Source organism: Nomascus leucogenys, chromosome 6 (genome assembly GCF_006542625.1).
Source record: "Nomascus leucogenys isolate Asia chromosome 6, Asia_NLE_v1, whole genome shotgun sequence".
NCBI lineage: Eukaryota > Metazoa > Chordata > Mammalia > Primates > Hylobatidae > Nomascus > Nomascus leucogenys.
In genome coordinates, this window is record NC_044386.1 from 98,256,672 (window position 1) to 98,272,350 (window position 15,679).

General features: G+C 61.6%; 1 protein-coding gene across 1 annotated transcript in view; it reads right to left on the minus strand.

Moving 5' to 3' along the window:
• Positions 1 to 458: 458 nt before the first annotated feature.
• The window catches only part of ADAMTS7 (ADAM metallopeptidase with thrombospondin type 1 motif 7), a 52,924-nt gene continuing 37,703 nt past the window's right edge, over positions 459 to 15,679 (minus strand). The window contains exons 13-24 of the mRNA XM_030813835.1: positions 15,286 to 15,419; positions 14,225 to 14,345; positions 12,733 to 12,977; positions 12,311 to 12,452; positions 9,323 to 9,449; positions 8,490 to 8,703; positions 6,756 to 8,162; positions 5,662 to 5,814; positions 5,034 to 5,207; positions 4,807 to 4,953; positions 3,525 to 3,687; positions 459 to 833 (exon numbers count right to left, since the gene is read on the minus strand). Of these exons, the coding sequence (XP_030669695.1) occupies positions 676 to 833; positions 3,525 to 3,687; positions 4,807 to 4,953; positions 5,034 to 5,207; positions 5,662 to 5,814; positions 6,756 to 8,162; positions 8,490 to 8,703; positions 9,323 to 9,449; positions 12,311 to 12,452; positions 12,733 to 12,977; positions 14,225 to 14,345; positions 15,286 to 15,419 (3,185 nt within the window). The 3' untranslated portion in view covers positions 459 to 675. The remainder of the gene's footprint in view (positions 834 to 3,524; positions 3,688 to 4,806; positions 4,954 to 5,033; positions 5,208 to 5,661; positions 5,815 to 6,755; positions 8,163 to 8,489; positions 8,704 to 9,322; positions 9,450 to 12,310; positions 12,453 to 12,732; positions 12,978 to 14,224; positions 14,346 to 15,285; positions 15,420 to 15,679) is intronic.

The window sequence follows — 15,679 nt, forward strand, 5'->3', positions numbered from 1 at the left end:
GACAGGGCCAGGGAGGTCCCCATGGGGGCCCCAGTCCCCATCACTCCAGGGGGCAGTCCCTGCAAGTGACAAGGTGGGCTCAATCCCTGTGGAACAAGTCTCTGAGGACCACAGAGTGGGGCCCCAGGGAATGCTGGGAGCCTGAGCTGGAGGCAGGCAGCAAGTAAGGGCCAAGCTGTGCCCCTGCCCAGAAGACCTTCCTGCCCCCAGAACCCCACCCCCTGCAGACAGCCCTCCCTGGGCAGCAGCCCCTCCGGCTTCTGAGACCTTCCGTGCCTCACCAGACGCCATACTCTCATGGACTCATTTTCTACGCTGCCCCCTGCAGATCTGCCCCAGAGGAGCAGGTGAGAAGCCGTGCATGCCGAGGTGCTGCAGCGGTGGAGTTTTGGGCAGAGGGGTCGGGGGAAGAGTTTCTCACTTTTAAGATTCTCCAAATCCAAGATGAAGTCATGCTGTGCTTTGGAATGGCAGATGCTCATTTATGTAAAATCATAATAAATGTTACACGAACTGTTAGAATAAAAAAATACCTTTTTTGAGGGAGAGGAGGTCCCCAGCCTGCCACTGGGCAGTGAGAGAGGGTTAGCACCATTAGGGCGCAGGGGACGGGAGCTCGCCACAGCCCGTGGTGGGCACTGAGGTCTGTCGGTCGGTCTGTGCATCCTGGCGCAGTCAGCGACGGGCAACCCGCTGATGGCCTCGGGAGGGGGCGCCGTGGCTGGGCGGAGAGCACGAGCGGCAGCACTGGGTACGGACGGTGGGCAGCTGGCAGCGGCCCAGTAGGCGCAAAGTCTCGCAGAACCCGAAGGACAGGCGGTCCCGCTCACAGCCTGGAATGGGGGGGGCAGAGGGGCATCAGAACCAGTGGTTTGGGGTACCCAGAACCTGGCTCCCTACCCCAACCACCTTAAGGAGGCTCCAGCAGCTCCGCACTAAGCAGAGAGCCCCGGTTTCTGGAGCGGCTCCTGAACCGGAGTTGCACATCTCCAGCTGTTGCTGCTTCTGTCCCATCTGCTCATGGCCAACCCCAGGACTAGAGAACCAGCACTGCTGGGCTGAGGTTTCTGGAGGAAAGGTCCTGAGACCCCCACCCTGACCCCCCTCACATGCCTGTTAAAGAGCCTGCCCAGGGTGACACCCTGCCACCCCATCTCCATCCTTGCTCACCCCTGATGTTCCCCCGACAGATCCTGGCACAGAACTGCGGTCCCAGGGGCCTCCTGCCAGCCTGCAGCAGCCTCTGTCCCTGACTCCCACCACCGCCCCCTGCCCCAGTGCATCTGTCCTGCCAGACCTCCGTGACCACCTCCAGCCACAGGGGCTGTACACAGCCTTGAGTTCTGGGTCATAGGATCCCATCTCCCAGGCCAGCCTCCCACTTCTCAGGTGGGCCACGAAGCCTAGAGTGAGTGGGCCTTACAGGCCGTCAGCAGAAACCAGGGACTGAGCCCAGGCCCACTGGGGAGGGAGGCCAGCTGCAGGCTGTGCTTGTCAGGGCTGAGGCTTGGCTGGGCCCTCCTGCCCCGTGGTTATCAGAGCTATTTTGGGAAGTGGCTTGTTTCCAGCCTCCTGGCCTTGCTCCTGATGCCACTGCCACTGCTGACAGCCCCCAGCTGCCGCCCAGGCCCTGCTTACTCCAGCAGACCTCCCTGGGGAGGAGGAGCAGGAAGGCAGCAGCCAGCCCTGGGCCTGGGACATCCCCCAGGCCCGGCAGAGGGCATGAGGCAGCAGGCAGGCTCCTCCACTCCAGCTCCAGGCAGAGCTCCAAAGTGCACATCTGCAGGCCTGCATCTTGGTTGCCTGGGGTGACCTCAGACAAGCTGCTTCACCTCTTGGGCCTCGGTTCCTTCCCTCTGTCAACCCCACCTCCACAGCAAACGGATATGAGCATGCTGTGTCACTGCAGTGAGCACACACACGAGTTTCCCGGCTTTCCACGTGTCCCGCCAACTGTCCCACAGACCAGCAGAACATCTGGGAATTCCAGGTCTCCAAGTCCAAGATACCTCCCCAGCCGCCCCTCCACTGTTCACTGGTGGCAGAAAACTCCTCACTTAGGACAGCTTCTAGTTCAGCCACCAAACCAGCCCCCATAGCCCACTCCCTGCAGCCCACTCACACCTGCCTCTGGGAGACCTTGCAAGCCCAGAGCCTCCTGGGCCATCAGTCCTTGGTTCTAGGCCCCCAGGGGCCTCAGTTCCTGTTCTCTGCCCCATCTGGTCCTCACCCCCGCCCTGGGATCATAACCACCCCGCTCCCTGTGGCCAGCCCTAGCCATGAAGGTGAGAGACATGGTGCCAGCACCCAGCTCAGGAGGCACACAGAAGTGCTCTGAGATGCTGGCTGGGTGCGTGCTGAGGACAGGCAGGACAGGGTGGGGGCACTGCCACTGGGCCTTGAGGTAATGGGGTTTGAGGCAGGAAGGCCACCCATGCCAAAGGCAGGGTAGCAAGGCATGGCAGGGGGCCACTCTGAGCCTGAATGAGGGCTGCCCAGGGGCTGGCGCAGGTAGAGATGGCTGCATTGGACAAGGGGAGAAGGCAGACCGGGGAGATTGCAGGGGGCCCTGAATGCCAGCTTGAGGGCCCTGGCTGAGGACTCTGTCCTAGGGGCAGGGAGCAGACAGCCAATAGCACAGGGGACGCAGCTCTTCACGCCACAGCTTCTGGATTCCTTAGACTGCCAGGGTCAGCCCCAGGCCCTCTCCCCGACCTTGCAACTGGGGATGACAGTGGCTTTGGGGGAAGGGAAAAAGCCGCCTTCCCTGAGTACCACCTGGATGCCCACGCAGTGCTGTGCCCTTCATGCCCAGACCTCATTTATGCAAGGATGGGGCTTGGCAGCCTCTTTATTCAGCACAAGAAGGCCCTGAGAGGGAAATGGAGCCCAAGGTCACACAGCTGGCGAGGGGATCCCAGGTGACACTCCAGGGCCACCCCATTTCCTGCCCTCAGCACTGCTGGGAGCAGCTGGGACTGCAGGAAGGAAGTGTATGACTCTGTGTCTGTGTGTGTGTGTGTGTGTGTGTGTGTGTGTGTGTGTGTGTGTGTTGGGGGCAGGGGAGGGAGGCCCTTCCTGCGGTTCCATTGCTCACTCTAGGCAGTCCTCTGGCCAGGGAATGGACAGGCCAGGGCTAAGGACAGGGACTCACCCAGGCCCAGCTTTCACACAGCCTCAGGGCCATGCCTGGCCTCACTGTGGGAAGACTGAGACCCAGAGGAGAAAGAGCTTACCCAGGTTCACACAGCAACTCAGGGGCCAGGGCCACTCCCTCTTCTCCCCTGAGGCCAGATAGCTGCCTGTGGGGTGTTGTGTGGCTGGGACTCCCCTTGACTGACTCCCAGCACAGCCCAGCCTCCAGCATGGCATCCTGTGGCATCAGGATTTTCAGTGGCTCCTGAGCCCAGACTACAGATGGAGCTAGCCGGTGCTGTGGGTGCAATGGTTTCACGACCCCACTTCCCTGTCACCCTCCCCATCCCACCTCACTTCAGCAGGGAGCCTGGGGTCAGGGGACTCACGGGGAGGCTTGATGGGCTCACAATCCTCAGTGCCACATGGCCGGGAGCTCTCAGGCCAGGCCTCGTGGCCACACTGGTCACTGTCTTCCTCAGGCAGCCCCGTCTGGGTGTTGACACACTTGACCAGGCGACGCTGGACACCACCGCCACAGGGGGCTGAGCACTGGGGGGAGCAGGGGAGGAATGAGTGTCTCTAGGGCCAGCCCTAGCAGTGGGGGCAGGGACACCTCCTCTGGGAAGCCGTCCCTATGCCCTGTGCCTGACTGGCCTGCCCTTGCTCCCAGCTGCCCTCTCAGTGCCTCCTGGAGGATCTGGTCCCATTCCCAGAGCCCTCTTGGTGCTGGAACCCCACTCTCATTTGTGGGATCAGCTCCTGCAGAGGGGAGGGGCATGAGAATCGTGGGACAGCCCTCGGGGCTGCAGGGCAGTGAGCCCCTCACATGGGACATGCCTGAGAGGCCTGGGCAGGGGCCCCGGGATGGAGCCCTGATGCAGCAGTGGGCAGAGATGTGGACGAGACACCACTGTGCCCAAGGGACAGGGGAGAGGACCTGCCGCAGCCCATGGGCAGGAGGAGAGGAGACAGGTTTCACAGCCAGGGCCCAGCCTGCCAGGCTTCATTGTTATCAGCCATAAACGTGCACTGAGTCTGTGCCGGTGTCGTGCTGTGCCCAGCCCTGTGCTTTGTTGCATTCCTTCATTTAATCCTCCCGACCCTCCTCTCCTAAGCTGTTCCAATTTTACAGATGAGAAAACAGTGACCCAGCAAAGCAAAGCAACCTGCCCAGAGTCACTCAGCAGCCAGTGGGACAAAGACTCAAACGCTGGCCCAGCCGACTCCAGGGCCCAGCTCAGGGCCCAAATCTGAGATTTCTAAACCCCTGAGTTCCAAATAGGCCCAGCAGAAGGTGTCCTGCCCATCCGAGGCCCCTCTTCCGCCCCCTTCTGCCCCTGGCCTTTGCTGGGCTCCCTGGTCCCCCTAAGCTCATCATTCCTGCCTCAGACTTCACACCTGCTGTCCCCTCGATCCCTGTCCTTGGCATCACTGACTCCTCCCTCAGGTCTCAACCCCAGACCCCTCCTCGGAAGGCCTTCCCTGACATCACAGCACACCGCCCTTTCCTTGTCTGTTTCTCCCTGGCAGGTGTGAGCACCAGCAGGGCAGGGCCTCGTCCAGTGACAGGGCCACAAAGAGCCTGGCTCACAGCACACACTCCACAGCTCCTTCACCCAACCCAGGACTGACCAGGCGCTCCCTGCTCCTCCCCGCAGCCCGGCTCACCTGGCCCCAGGGCCCCACCACCCACTGCGTGCAGGGGTGGGTGTTGCAGGGCCGGGTGGTGTTGGGTCTCAGTGCCTCCTCGCAGAGGCCTGGCTCCGGGCAGGTTACCAGACGCTGCTGCTCACCACCGCCACAGGCCTCGGAGCACTGGGTGGGCAGGGAAGGAGTCAGGGCACAGCCAGGGTCTGAGGGCGTCCCCTCCCCCCATCTGAACCCCCAGGCCTCACCTCCCTCCAGGAAGATGTGTACCAGCTGAGGCAGGGCTGGGCCCCGCAGGGCCGGTGCGCAGGTGGCTTGGCAGGCCCGGGCTGACAATGGAAGGGCCGCAGTGGCCGGAGGTCCCGTGTGTCCACACACTGCACATCCCGCACTGAAGAACCTCCACCGCAGCTGCGGGAGCACTGGGGACCAAGAGACGTGTGTGGACACATCCCCACGTGCAGGCCCACAGGCGTGACCCCGTGAGGCATGTGGCGGGAAAGGCATCAAGCCCATGCCCCAGCCGGGGGCAAATCCCTGAAGAGCCCCAGAGAGAGGCCAAGGCTGGCAGGCCCCGGGCAAAAGGTGGCATGGCCAGGGTTTGCCATGGGCTGGGACAGACAGAGAAAGGGAGGAACAAAGGCAAGCTGGTGAAAGACAAGTCCAGATGGGGTCAAAGATACAGAGGAAAGGAGACAGGCCAAGCCAGACAAAGATGAGAAGACTCCCAAGAGATTCGGAATCCGGTGCAATCAGGCACACACACATGCAGCCTGGAGCCCTCCCCTTCCCTGCTGCTCTCGGAACACAGGCCGTGGGGAACCAGGGCTCACCCCATGCCCTGGGGATGCCTGTCCTGGCTCCATCCTCACGCACCTTACTCCAGTTGCCTGAGTGCCAGGTGGCACAGGGCCTCAGGTGGCAGCGGCGGGCAGGCTGGGGCCGGCCAGCAGGGGCGCAGTCTTCATCCCGGCCGGAGCTACAGCGCACCGGCCTCCAGACCGCACCCAGGCCACAGGTGGTGGAGCACTGCGGGACACAGACCCATGAAAGCCAGGCAGATCCCATCCCCGCCAGGCCTCCACAGCCAGGAAACTACCCACCTAGGCTAGCGAGACCTCAGCAAGACAGGGCCTCTTCCGGGCCTCAGTTTCCTTATATGCAAAATAGGCTCCTCCACCCCCCTCCCAGGAAGACCGTGAGGATGAAAAGTCAAATCCCCCCAGCAACCAGCCGCTCCTGCTCACATGGGACAAAGGGCGTGTGTTTCAGTGTCATCGGTGCAGAGGTGGGGGGAGGGGCCCCTGTGAGCACCCCTGACCAGCTATCCTGACCAGCCTCGTCACTTCCCAGAGGCACCAGGGAAGGGAAGGCTGGGTCCTGGTACCAGCAGCCAAATCGCTGGGTATCCCTGCGCAAAACAAGCTCTGTGGGCCTCAGCCTGCTCCTTCCCGCCCCAAAATTAGGGATCTGAACAGAAGCTTGCTTCTCCTGCAGTGACCATCTGGGGACCCAGGGAGGGGGCACTAGCCAGCTTCTTTCATTGCAGCTCAGACTCCTTTGGCAGGTCACTGCCAGAGGAGGGTGGAGCCACTGAGGGCGGAGCCAGGTGGCAGTGGGCTGAGCCCAGCCTGGAGGAGCTAGGTGGAGCCTCAGGGAAACCGCTGCCTGCTGGGCAGGACTGGGCCTGGCAGTCATGTAGGGACCCTCCCCACTGCACAGCTCTCTGAGCCAGCTCCATCCTGGGGCGTGCCGTGCTGCCAGAGTGTGCCTGCCCCTGCCTTCCCTGAAGCCCCCTGTGCTGCCCAGGAATGGGCTCCGGGGTCCCCTCATCCCCCAATCCTGGGAACCCCTGCCCCAGGAGAGGCTAGACAGATGGCACCTGTGTCCCACTCTGCTCATTTTCAGATGAGGAAACAGTCACCAAGGTCCCGCACAAACTCCCTGCCCGCCCAGCCCACACCACTTGCCTCGCTCCAGTTTCCCGCTTGCCAGCTGGCATTCCTGACAACCAATGGGTCCGTGGGGGGCCCCACTTCAGCCAGGCTGGGAGCCAGCGGCTGGGTCTCAGGGGCTCTGTGGCTGTTGGTGGAGCTGTCCCAAGCTGGCGTGGACAGCAGCCTAGAGCTCAGGGGCACCTCAGGGCTGAGGGACTCAGACTGGCCCTTGGGTCCTGGGTTCAGGGCAGGCTCAGGCGTGTGCCCGAGGCCAGTCGGCATTGTGGGGAGGAAGGTCCCCCACACTGCCACAGTCTGCAGGTCCCATGAGCCTGGTCCTAGGGTTGGGAAGGTGGGAGTCCCCAGCTCCAGGGGACCGTCCCTGCCCTTCATCTCTGGAAGAGGGGCTATGGGAGGAGGAGGGGGAGAAGCCACCCCAACAGTGGGCCACAGTTCACTGTCCACAGGCCCTAGGCCACCCTCCAGAGCTGGCTTCCGGGCCACTCTCCCTCCTGTCCACAGCTCCGCCACGTCAGGACTAGGAGAGGAGCGGGTGCTGCCGACCGGGGACAAAGTGGGCAGCGTGGAGTTGGGTCTTGGGGGCAGGTGGGGTGCTCCGCGGCCCTCAGGTTCCTCATCATCCTTGAAAACCTCTTTGGTCCTGTCCCGCCATGGAGGGGGCAGCTGGCTCTGGCTGTCCTTGCCAACTGGGAAGTCATTTTGGCTCTCAGGGGCGGCAGGCGTCTGCAGGCCATCAGTGGAAACCCTGGGCCGGGGCAGGCTGGGGAGCCCAAGATCTGGGGCCCCTATGGGGGCATCTTCCTCAGGCAGGAAATTGATCAAAGGGTTCCCAGGGGTCTGCTCTGAGGGTGGGGGTGGGGAGCGGCTGGCCTGGCTGGGCCAAGGGCTAGGGGACCAAGGTCCCGGTGCCCCCTCCTCCTTGGCTGCGGGAGGCTCTGTGGCAGGCACGGGGCTACCCGTGGAGGGCACAGCAGAACGGCTATGCGGTGGGGGCGTCCGATCCCCTGTCCCCGCCAGGTCTAGATTGGGCTCCTCAGAGGGCCCGTAGGACAGATCCTCGTGGAAGTTGATGAAATTGTAGTCGTAGTAGAAGTCATCCACAAACACGGGCCCCGGCAGGTCCAGCTCTGGGGTCTCCTCCTCAATGGCGTTGCCCATGGTGCCTGGCTTGGGTGATGAGGCGGGTGAAGGGTGTGGGGCCAGGTGGCGTGGGATGAAGTCAGCCTCGTTGAAGAGCTCGTGGCTGGAGGAGCCGCTGCCTGAGCCTTCAGGGCCCAGTGTGCCCAGGGACCACCGACAGAGTGGCAGAGAGCAGGTGACTTCGCTGGCTGGCTGCTGGGCCTCGTCACAGGGGACACCAGTGTCATTGATGCAGAGGACATTTCGGTGTTGAGTGCCCTCCCCACATGTCACTGAGCACTGCAGGGGAAGCCAGGGTGAGGGGCTTAGGCTGGGAGGCAGGCTGCCAGGGGACGCTGGGGCAAGGCTGGGTAACCTGTCCACTGCCCGATGTCAGAGTGGCAGAGTCCCCAGCCAGCCCTCTCTGGCCCTGCCCAGCTCAAGGCCACGGCTGTGGCCACACTTGCCAGGGGCTTCCTGATCCCTGAGGCTTTAGAGTCAGGGGCTGGACCCTGGAATGCCCAGGCTCTCTCCCACCCACAAGGGCTCCAGGAAGGCTGTCTGCCTTCCTGTAGCCGAAGACCAAGGGTGGAGCTGGAGGTGGGCCCCCTCCCATCCCACACTCACCTGAGACCAGTTCCCCACAGCCCAGGTGGCCGGACAGGGCACATGGCGGTTGCAAGGGGTTTCAGTAGGGGGCTGGGGCAGGTGTTCACAGGCGGGTGGCTCCAAGGCACTCTGCTCATCCAGCCCCACGCTGCGGATGCAGAGCACAGCCCGGCGGGAGAGGCCCCCAGACCCGCAGGAGCTGGAGCACAGCTGCCACTCACCTGCCCACCACCTGGTGAGGGCACACAGGTGGCATCAGTGTGGCATCAGACAGGTGGCCTGCAGGCTCACCAGCAGGGAGGGCCAGGCTGGGCTTCCAGGCCCTTGGGGTTTGGGTAGAGCTGGGACTGAGGCCAGTGGTTGATTCTCCAGAGCTCCAAGCCCAGGTAAGTTTCATACCCTCAAAGCCTGGTGACATGGCACAGTCCCTCCACTCCTGCCACCCTCCCCTCAGGGAAACTGAGCATGACCTGAGGCGTATTTCCACATCCAGGGACCCAATGAGCCTGGGCAGCTCATTTGGCCTCTCTGAACCTCAGCGTCCTCCTCTGTGAAGTGGGAGCAACAATCCTGCCTCCTCCAAGCCCTGGAGGGGGGACTGCGTGTATTCTTGCATGTGCAGGCTCGGCCCGTGCCCGGCACATCCTAAGAGCTCAATACCACAGGTATCCGGGCTGGCCTAGGCTGGGGTGAGGGGTGACCCGGGGTTGGGGCTTCAGCTTTGGGAAGAGAATGAGAGCCCGGCTCCCTCTGCTCCTCCCCGGAGCCTCCAGGGACCCAGATGCAGGGGCCTGTGGCAGACCCAGGATGCCTATGGGTGGGGAGTTGGCGGGGGATGGGGGCGGGCTCACCTGGCAGGGCACGGCTGCTCGCTGCACTTCCTCTGGCGGTCATCGGGCCGGCCCAGGGGGTCACAGTGCTCCTCGTCCACGGGCCCTGCCTGCTGCTCCGAGCAGTACACACTCTGCCTCTGCACACCTAGGGGCCATGGGGCTCAGCCTGGGACTGGCACCCAGGTGCCCACCGCCCAAGACCCAAAGACACCGTCTCTGCCAGAACCCTCCCAGAACAGCGCCTTACTGCCCATGTCAGGATGAAGGCAGACCTCCACCGTCGCCTCCTCGCTGTCCTCCTGGTTCTCACCCACCCCCTCTCCTATGTAGCCTCCCCTCTGACTGCCCCTGGAGGGGTGGCACAGAGTGTGGAGGTTTAGTGGGTTGGGTGCCCAGACCCTCTGCTTCCTAGCTGAGATGCCTGGGCAGCTCATTTGGCCTCTCTGAACCTCAGCGTCCTCCTCTGTAAAGTGGGAGCAACAATCCTGCCTCCTCCAAGCCCTGGAGGGGGGACTGCGTGTATTCTTGCATGTGCAGGCTCGGCCCGTGCCCGGCACATCCTAAGAGCTCAATCCATGCCAGCTGCTGCTAGCATGCAAACCTAGCCGTGGCTCCTGCCACCCTCCCCTCAGGGAAACTGAGCGTCACCTGAGGCCTATTTCCACATCCAGGGACCCAAAGAGGAGGACCACAAGTGTCCAGGCTGGCCCGGGCTGGGGTGAGGGGTGACCGGGGGCTGGGGCTTCAGCCTTGGGAGGAGAATGAAAGCCTGGCTCCCTGTGCTCCTTCCTGGGGCTGGCTTGGGTGATGAGGCAGGTGAAGGGCATGGGGCCAGGTGGCGCGGGATGAAGTCAGCCTCATTGAAGAGCTCATGGCTGGAGGAGCCGCTGCCTGAGCCCTCAGGGCCCAATGTGTCCAGGGGCCATCGACACACCATCCCACCATCCACACCGTTCCCAATGGCTCAGAGAACGGCTGGACAAGAAATGGGGCATCAAGGGGCAGCCCCTGCTCTCCATCCCCACACCAGCCTTGGCACTGCTCCTGTCCTTCACACCCTCTGCCACTGCCCACCCTGGGGACTTTGCACAGCCACGCTCCTCACCTTGGACACTCACTTCCATACTGCCCGTTGAAGCCCAGCTGCAGGACCCCCTCTGCTGGTGGCTCTCCCTTCCCTGCTCCACCCCCTGCCCTGTGGTCCCGAGCAAGTTGTCCCTCCCCTGAGCTGCCAGTCCCACATCCATCCCCCTCTTTCCTCACCAACAGATTCTGATTTTATTCAAGGCAGCAATGGGACCTGCTGAAAACACACCCCACTGCCGCTCCCTTGCAACTAGGAGGGTCTGGGACACAGTCCTGGCTCGGGAGAAAAAGACACAAGCCCCTCACTGGGAGTCAGCCCTTTCCCCTCTCCTTCTTCCTGCCCAGAACACTGCAAGAGCCCTGGAAGGGAGGACACCATCTGTGGCAAGCAGGAGTGGAGGGGAGGCTGCTATGGCAAGGACGGTGTGGCTGAGGGCCAGTCAGCTCCAGGTCCCGCCAGCTTGGACTGTGCACCTGGGACTTCCTGCCTGAGACAAAGAACCCCTGTCTGTTCCAGCCACCATGGGGCACTTGCCTCTGCAGATGATCCCAAGAGGTCCAACTGCGAAGCAGCCAATTTGCTGAAGGACAGTTCCCCAAATGTCTAGTGCTGCAAATGTATTTGTTGGTTTTCACGTTTGTCCAATTAAAGACACCTGTATTAGGCCAGGCGCAGTGGCTCACGCCTGTAATCCCAGCACTATGGGAGGCCGAGGCAGGCGAATCACCTGAGAACAGGAGTTCAAGACCAGCCTGGCCAACATGGTGAAACTCCATCTCTACTAATAACAAAAAATTAGCTGGGCATGGTGGCACGTGCCTGTAAATCCCAGCTACTCGGGAGGCTGAGGAAGGAGAATCACTGGAATCTGGGAGGCGGAGGCTGCAGTGAGCCAAGATTGCGCCATTGCACTCTAGCCTGGGCGACAGAGTGAGACTCCCTCTCAAATAAAATAAAATAAAATAAATTTAAAATAAAATAAAATAAAACAAAATAAAATAAAGACAGCTGTATTACATAAAGTGGGTTTCCTAGCTTTGGAAGGTACCTGCCCAGTTCTCCATTTTAATTTTGTCATCATAATAACAATTGAAGGAATGCTCAAATGTCTGTATGTCAGATTCCCGATTCTGAGACCCTGAGGATACTGAGTGTCAACGATGCAAAGACTAAGGGGAAAAGGGGAGGACTAAGAGACAAAGGGGGAGACTAAGGTGTGGGGAGACCAAGGAACGGCGGGGGAGATCGAGCGGGGGGAGGAAGACCGAGGGGCATGGGGGGGACTGGGGAGCTGGGGGGAGACCGAGGGAAATGGGAGGGAGACTGAGGGGTATGGGGGAGACTGAGGGGTATGGGGGGAGACTGAGGGGTATGGGAAGAGACTGAGGGGTATGGGAAGAGACTGAGAGGCAGAGGGGAGACTGAGGAGTATGGGAGGAGACAAAAACACAGAGAAAGGGGACTGAGGAGCACAGGGGGAGACAGGGAAATACAGTGAGGAAGAGTCAGAGTTAATGAAATTGCCCTTTTTATAAATAGTTCAGGGAAATAAGTCAGTGTGGTGAAGGGCCACTGGACTGGTCTCCAGGACGCAGCAGAAATGCAGGCACAAGACCTGCCAGAGCTGAGCAAGGACTAAATCAAGGGGGAGCTGTGTCCCCTGGAGGGAGAATGCCAAGAGCTGGAGCACACTGAGCACGCGCCGCGAGCCAGCACCCACCTGCCTCATCCATTTACCCTCCCAGTGGGCCTGGGACATGGGGCAGTTGCTAGCCTTATCTCGCAGATGGGGAACTGAGGCTCAGAGAAGCAAACTTCTAAACCCATGGTGGCCCAGCAGTGAGCTGGAAGCTGAAGCCAGTGTCCCTGTCCAGAGATGAAGCCCCTGCTGGCGGGGCTGTGCCTGCCCCACTTCTCACCTCTGCCGCAGGTGACTGTGCACTTGGTCCAGGGCCCATAGTGCCAGGAGAACTCGGGCGGCGGGACCTCGCCGTGGCCACCTGCCTCCCTGTGGATGGTGTACTCGTAGTGCACCCCGGGGTTGCTCTCCTGGAACAGCAGCTGGGTGGGCAGGCGGGGGCCCATGAGCACGAGGTGCCTTCTCCGTCCACCCAGTCCTAAAGGAGCTGACCGCAGCCACCTCTGTGAACTGCAGCTACACGATTGGGCCATTTTAAAGATGGGGAAACCGAGGTAGAGGCCGCAGCAGGAGGGCCTGGCTCAGAGCCAGGCTCTGTGACTGACCCAGGGCTCACTACTCCAGGACCAGGCCTGCCATGGGGGTGCTGGGCCTGGGGACTCCGCCTCTGCTCCCCCCGCCTGGGCCTCGGGAGGCAGGCACCTGGATCCAGACAGGCTCCTTGGTGGGACCTGGGGATGTGAGGTTCTCCCAGTTGCCCCTGCGTGCGTATGTGAAGGTGGTCCCTGCCACCTGGTAGTCCCCGTTCCACTGGATGGTCCAGCCACCATTGAGGAAGTACTTCTCTGGGTCCTCGCTCCGCAGTGCCAGGAAGTTGGCAGCCTCGGCCACCTCCTGGATGCGGATCTCGCGTGCGCCGGCTGGGATCAGCCCCACGTCCACATACCCTGTCAGCCAAGGGTTGTGCATAGGTTGTGCCCAGGGTGAGAAGGTTGCTTATCCCAGCCTGCTCCCCTCATGTCTCTCCCCACTTGCCTCCGCCTGCTGATGCCAAAGATTTCGCCATTAGCTTTAAAGTCTGAGCTCCCCAAATTGCTCGGATCTGTCTTGGGTCACCAAAACCTCGCAGAGGTGCCACAAATCCTGACCCTGTGGCCATGCCCCGTCACTCCTCTCTTGGGGACCTAAACTGGTCTCATCATAAGGCTGGATCCATCTCCTACTCTAAGGGCCAGCTGGCATCTTCTTTCTAAAAAAACCAAAGTGCCCAGGCCTTTCTCCTGGGACACCCTCCTCATCCCCACGCGGCCTGCTTTTATTCATTCACTTCCGTCACACCCATCATGTGCCGGGCACTACTCTCATCACCTCACGTGTGTAAGCTCATGGGTAACGGCCCTATAGCATAGGTACTGTTGTCATCCCCATTTTACAGATGAGCAAAGTGAGGCACACAGGGATAGTAATGTCATGAGCTTCCTGCTGGGATATGAGCAGCCTCCAGGGCCAGTGCTTTATCCACCACACTGCACTGCATCTCTGGGATGAAATCTAAGCTTCTCAGCCTGGCACTCAAGGCCCCATAGCTGGCCCTGCCTTCCCTTCTTGCCTCCAGGTTCTGGCACAAGCTCTTTCCTCCATTTGGAATGCCCTTTCCATCTCTTCTGAGTTTTATGATTCAGCTCAACTTCCGCCTCCTACAGGAAACCTTCCCTGACTTCCCCAGGCCAGGACCTTCTTCCTCAGTGCTCCCACAGCCCTCTGGGCCTCCCTCCACTGCACTGGTCACACCAGAAGGTTCTGTCCCTCTGCAGGACTGAGCGCTTCACCTGCATGTCCCCATCACCTAGCACACAGTCAGTACTCGAGCAACGTGTGCAAAACAGACCGGAGGTGAGGGCACGGAGCTGGGGTCTGAGAAGCTTCACGAGGAGACTACCATTCTTTGAAAGGCCCAGGGGCCACACACAAGCCGGGTCTCTGGGACAGGAGGACTCCCCATGGGGACAGGTCTCTGCACGTGGGCCAGGGGTCCCCTGACTCCTGCAAGAATCCACCCCAGCAAGGCTTCCCTGCTTAGCCATCTCTAGGCTGGGTGGGGGCCACCAGGCCAAGGACAGGGGCCCGGGGGGAGATGGGGAAGGGGCCACCAGGTGAAGAGCACACCCCTCCCCACAGCGGTCCCACCCCATACCCAGGCCCTCGGCCTCCTCGAAGGTCCCGCTCACGGTGTGGCAGGTGGACCCGTTGCCGTGGCACACGCCACAGCGATCCTCCATAGCGCCAGAGTCAATCTCGAAGTCACAGCCCACGTTCTGCAACACACGAGGAGGGGAGGCCCCTGGTGCTGGTGGCCAGCTCTCTGTGGCCACAGCCCCGGAGGCCAGCCCGCTGTGGCCACAGCCCCGGAGGCCAGCCAGGGTCAGGAGGAGGAAGCTGGGAGTGAGGATCGGGAGGCCTCTCTCTGGCCCTGCCCCACCCCAGCTGTGCCTCTGACCCAGGTGAACTTCTCTACCTCCCTAAGCCTCAGTTTCCTCAGATGTGAGACGGGGAGACCCACCCCTCCCTTAAAGGCATGTCGTGAGCATCACAAGAGACAAGAGAAGGGAAGAGTCCTGCAAAGCCCGGGGGCAGGCAGGGGATCTGACACGCCACGGGCTCCTGACCAGCGCGTGCAGGGAATTTCAACGTCAAAGGCACTGGGGGTTGGCACCTCCCTGCTGGTCCTCCTCGGAGCCCAGGCCTTGATACCCCAGAAGCTTAGAGGGCAAGAAGCAGGGACAAGTAGGTGGCTGGGGACATGGGCAAAGACGAGAGGCCATTGTTGTTATTAAAAATAATAGAAATTGTTACCAAACACTGAGGGCTACTCTTCGCGGCTCAGAGCCCTTCATGCCACCTGTGCCACCTCATTTAACCCCTTCTATCAGGGAGCAAACCACTGCCTGGGGTCAGCCAGCCAGCAAGAGGTCAAGCCACTGCCTGGGCTCCGGTTTCCTGGCTGGGGCGGTGCTGGTGCAGGCATCCAAGGAGACACAGAGGGGCAAGGCCTGACTGGGAGGGTCCCCAGTGCCAGGAGGCGTGGTAGGGGCTTTGCCTTAGAGGTCATAGAGGGTAGAGGCTGGGAAGCCTGATGGTAGAGCATGGGGAGGGTGGCCCGAGGAGGACCAGGAGGGACCCAGGAGAGAACCTGGGGCCCGCCAGTGGGGCTGGGGGCAGGCAGTGATGGGAGAGCCTCTTCCTAACCAGGCACACCTTACAGATGCCGTTGATGCAGAGGTCCCGGCTGGCCCGGACCTGGTAGCAGGGGGTGCCATCAACCACAGCGTCCCGCAGCTTCTCGGCAAAGTACTCATTCGAGGGCCGGCAGTGCAGCTCGCAGGGGTTCACTGGGGGCCCAAGTAGAAGAGCCATCAGCAACAGCTGGGGCAAGAGTATGGAGGCCACCAGGAAGACCCCTCCATGACACACATCCATAGCAGGCTGGAGGCTCCCAAGCAGCACCAACATGCTGGAGGCTCCGGCTGGGCTGGTAGCTATCTGCAAGGCTGCGGACTGGGGAGCTAGGGGTGAGCAGCAGCCCCAGGGGACAGTGGGAGCGGCCCAGGCTTAGGGTGGAGACTGGGCCTCCTGCTTGCATCACAGGGTA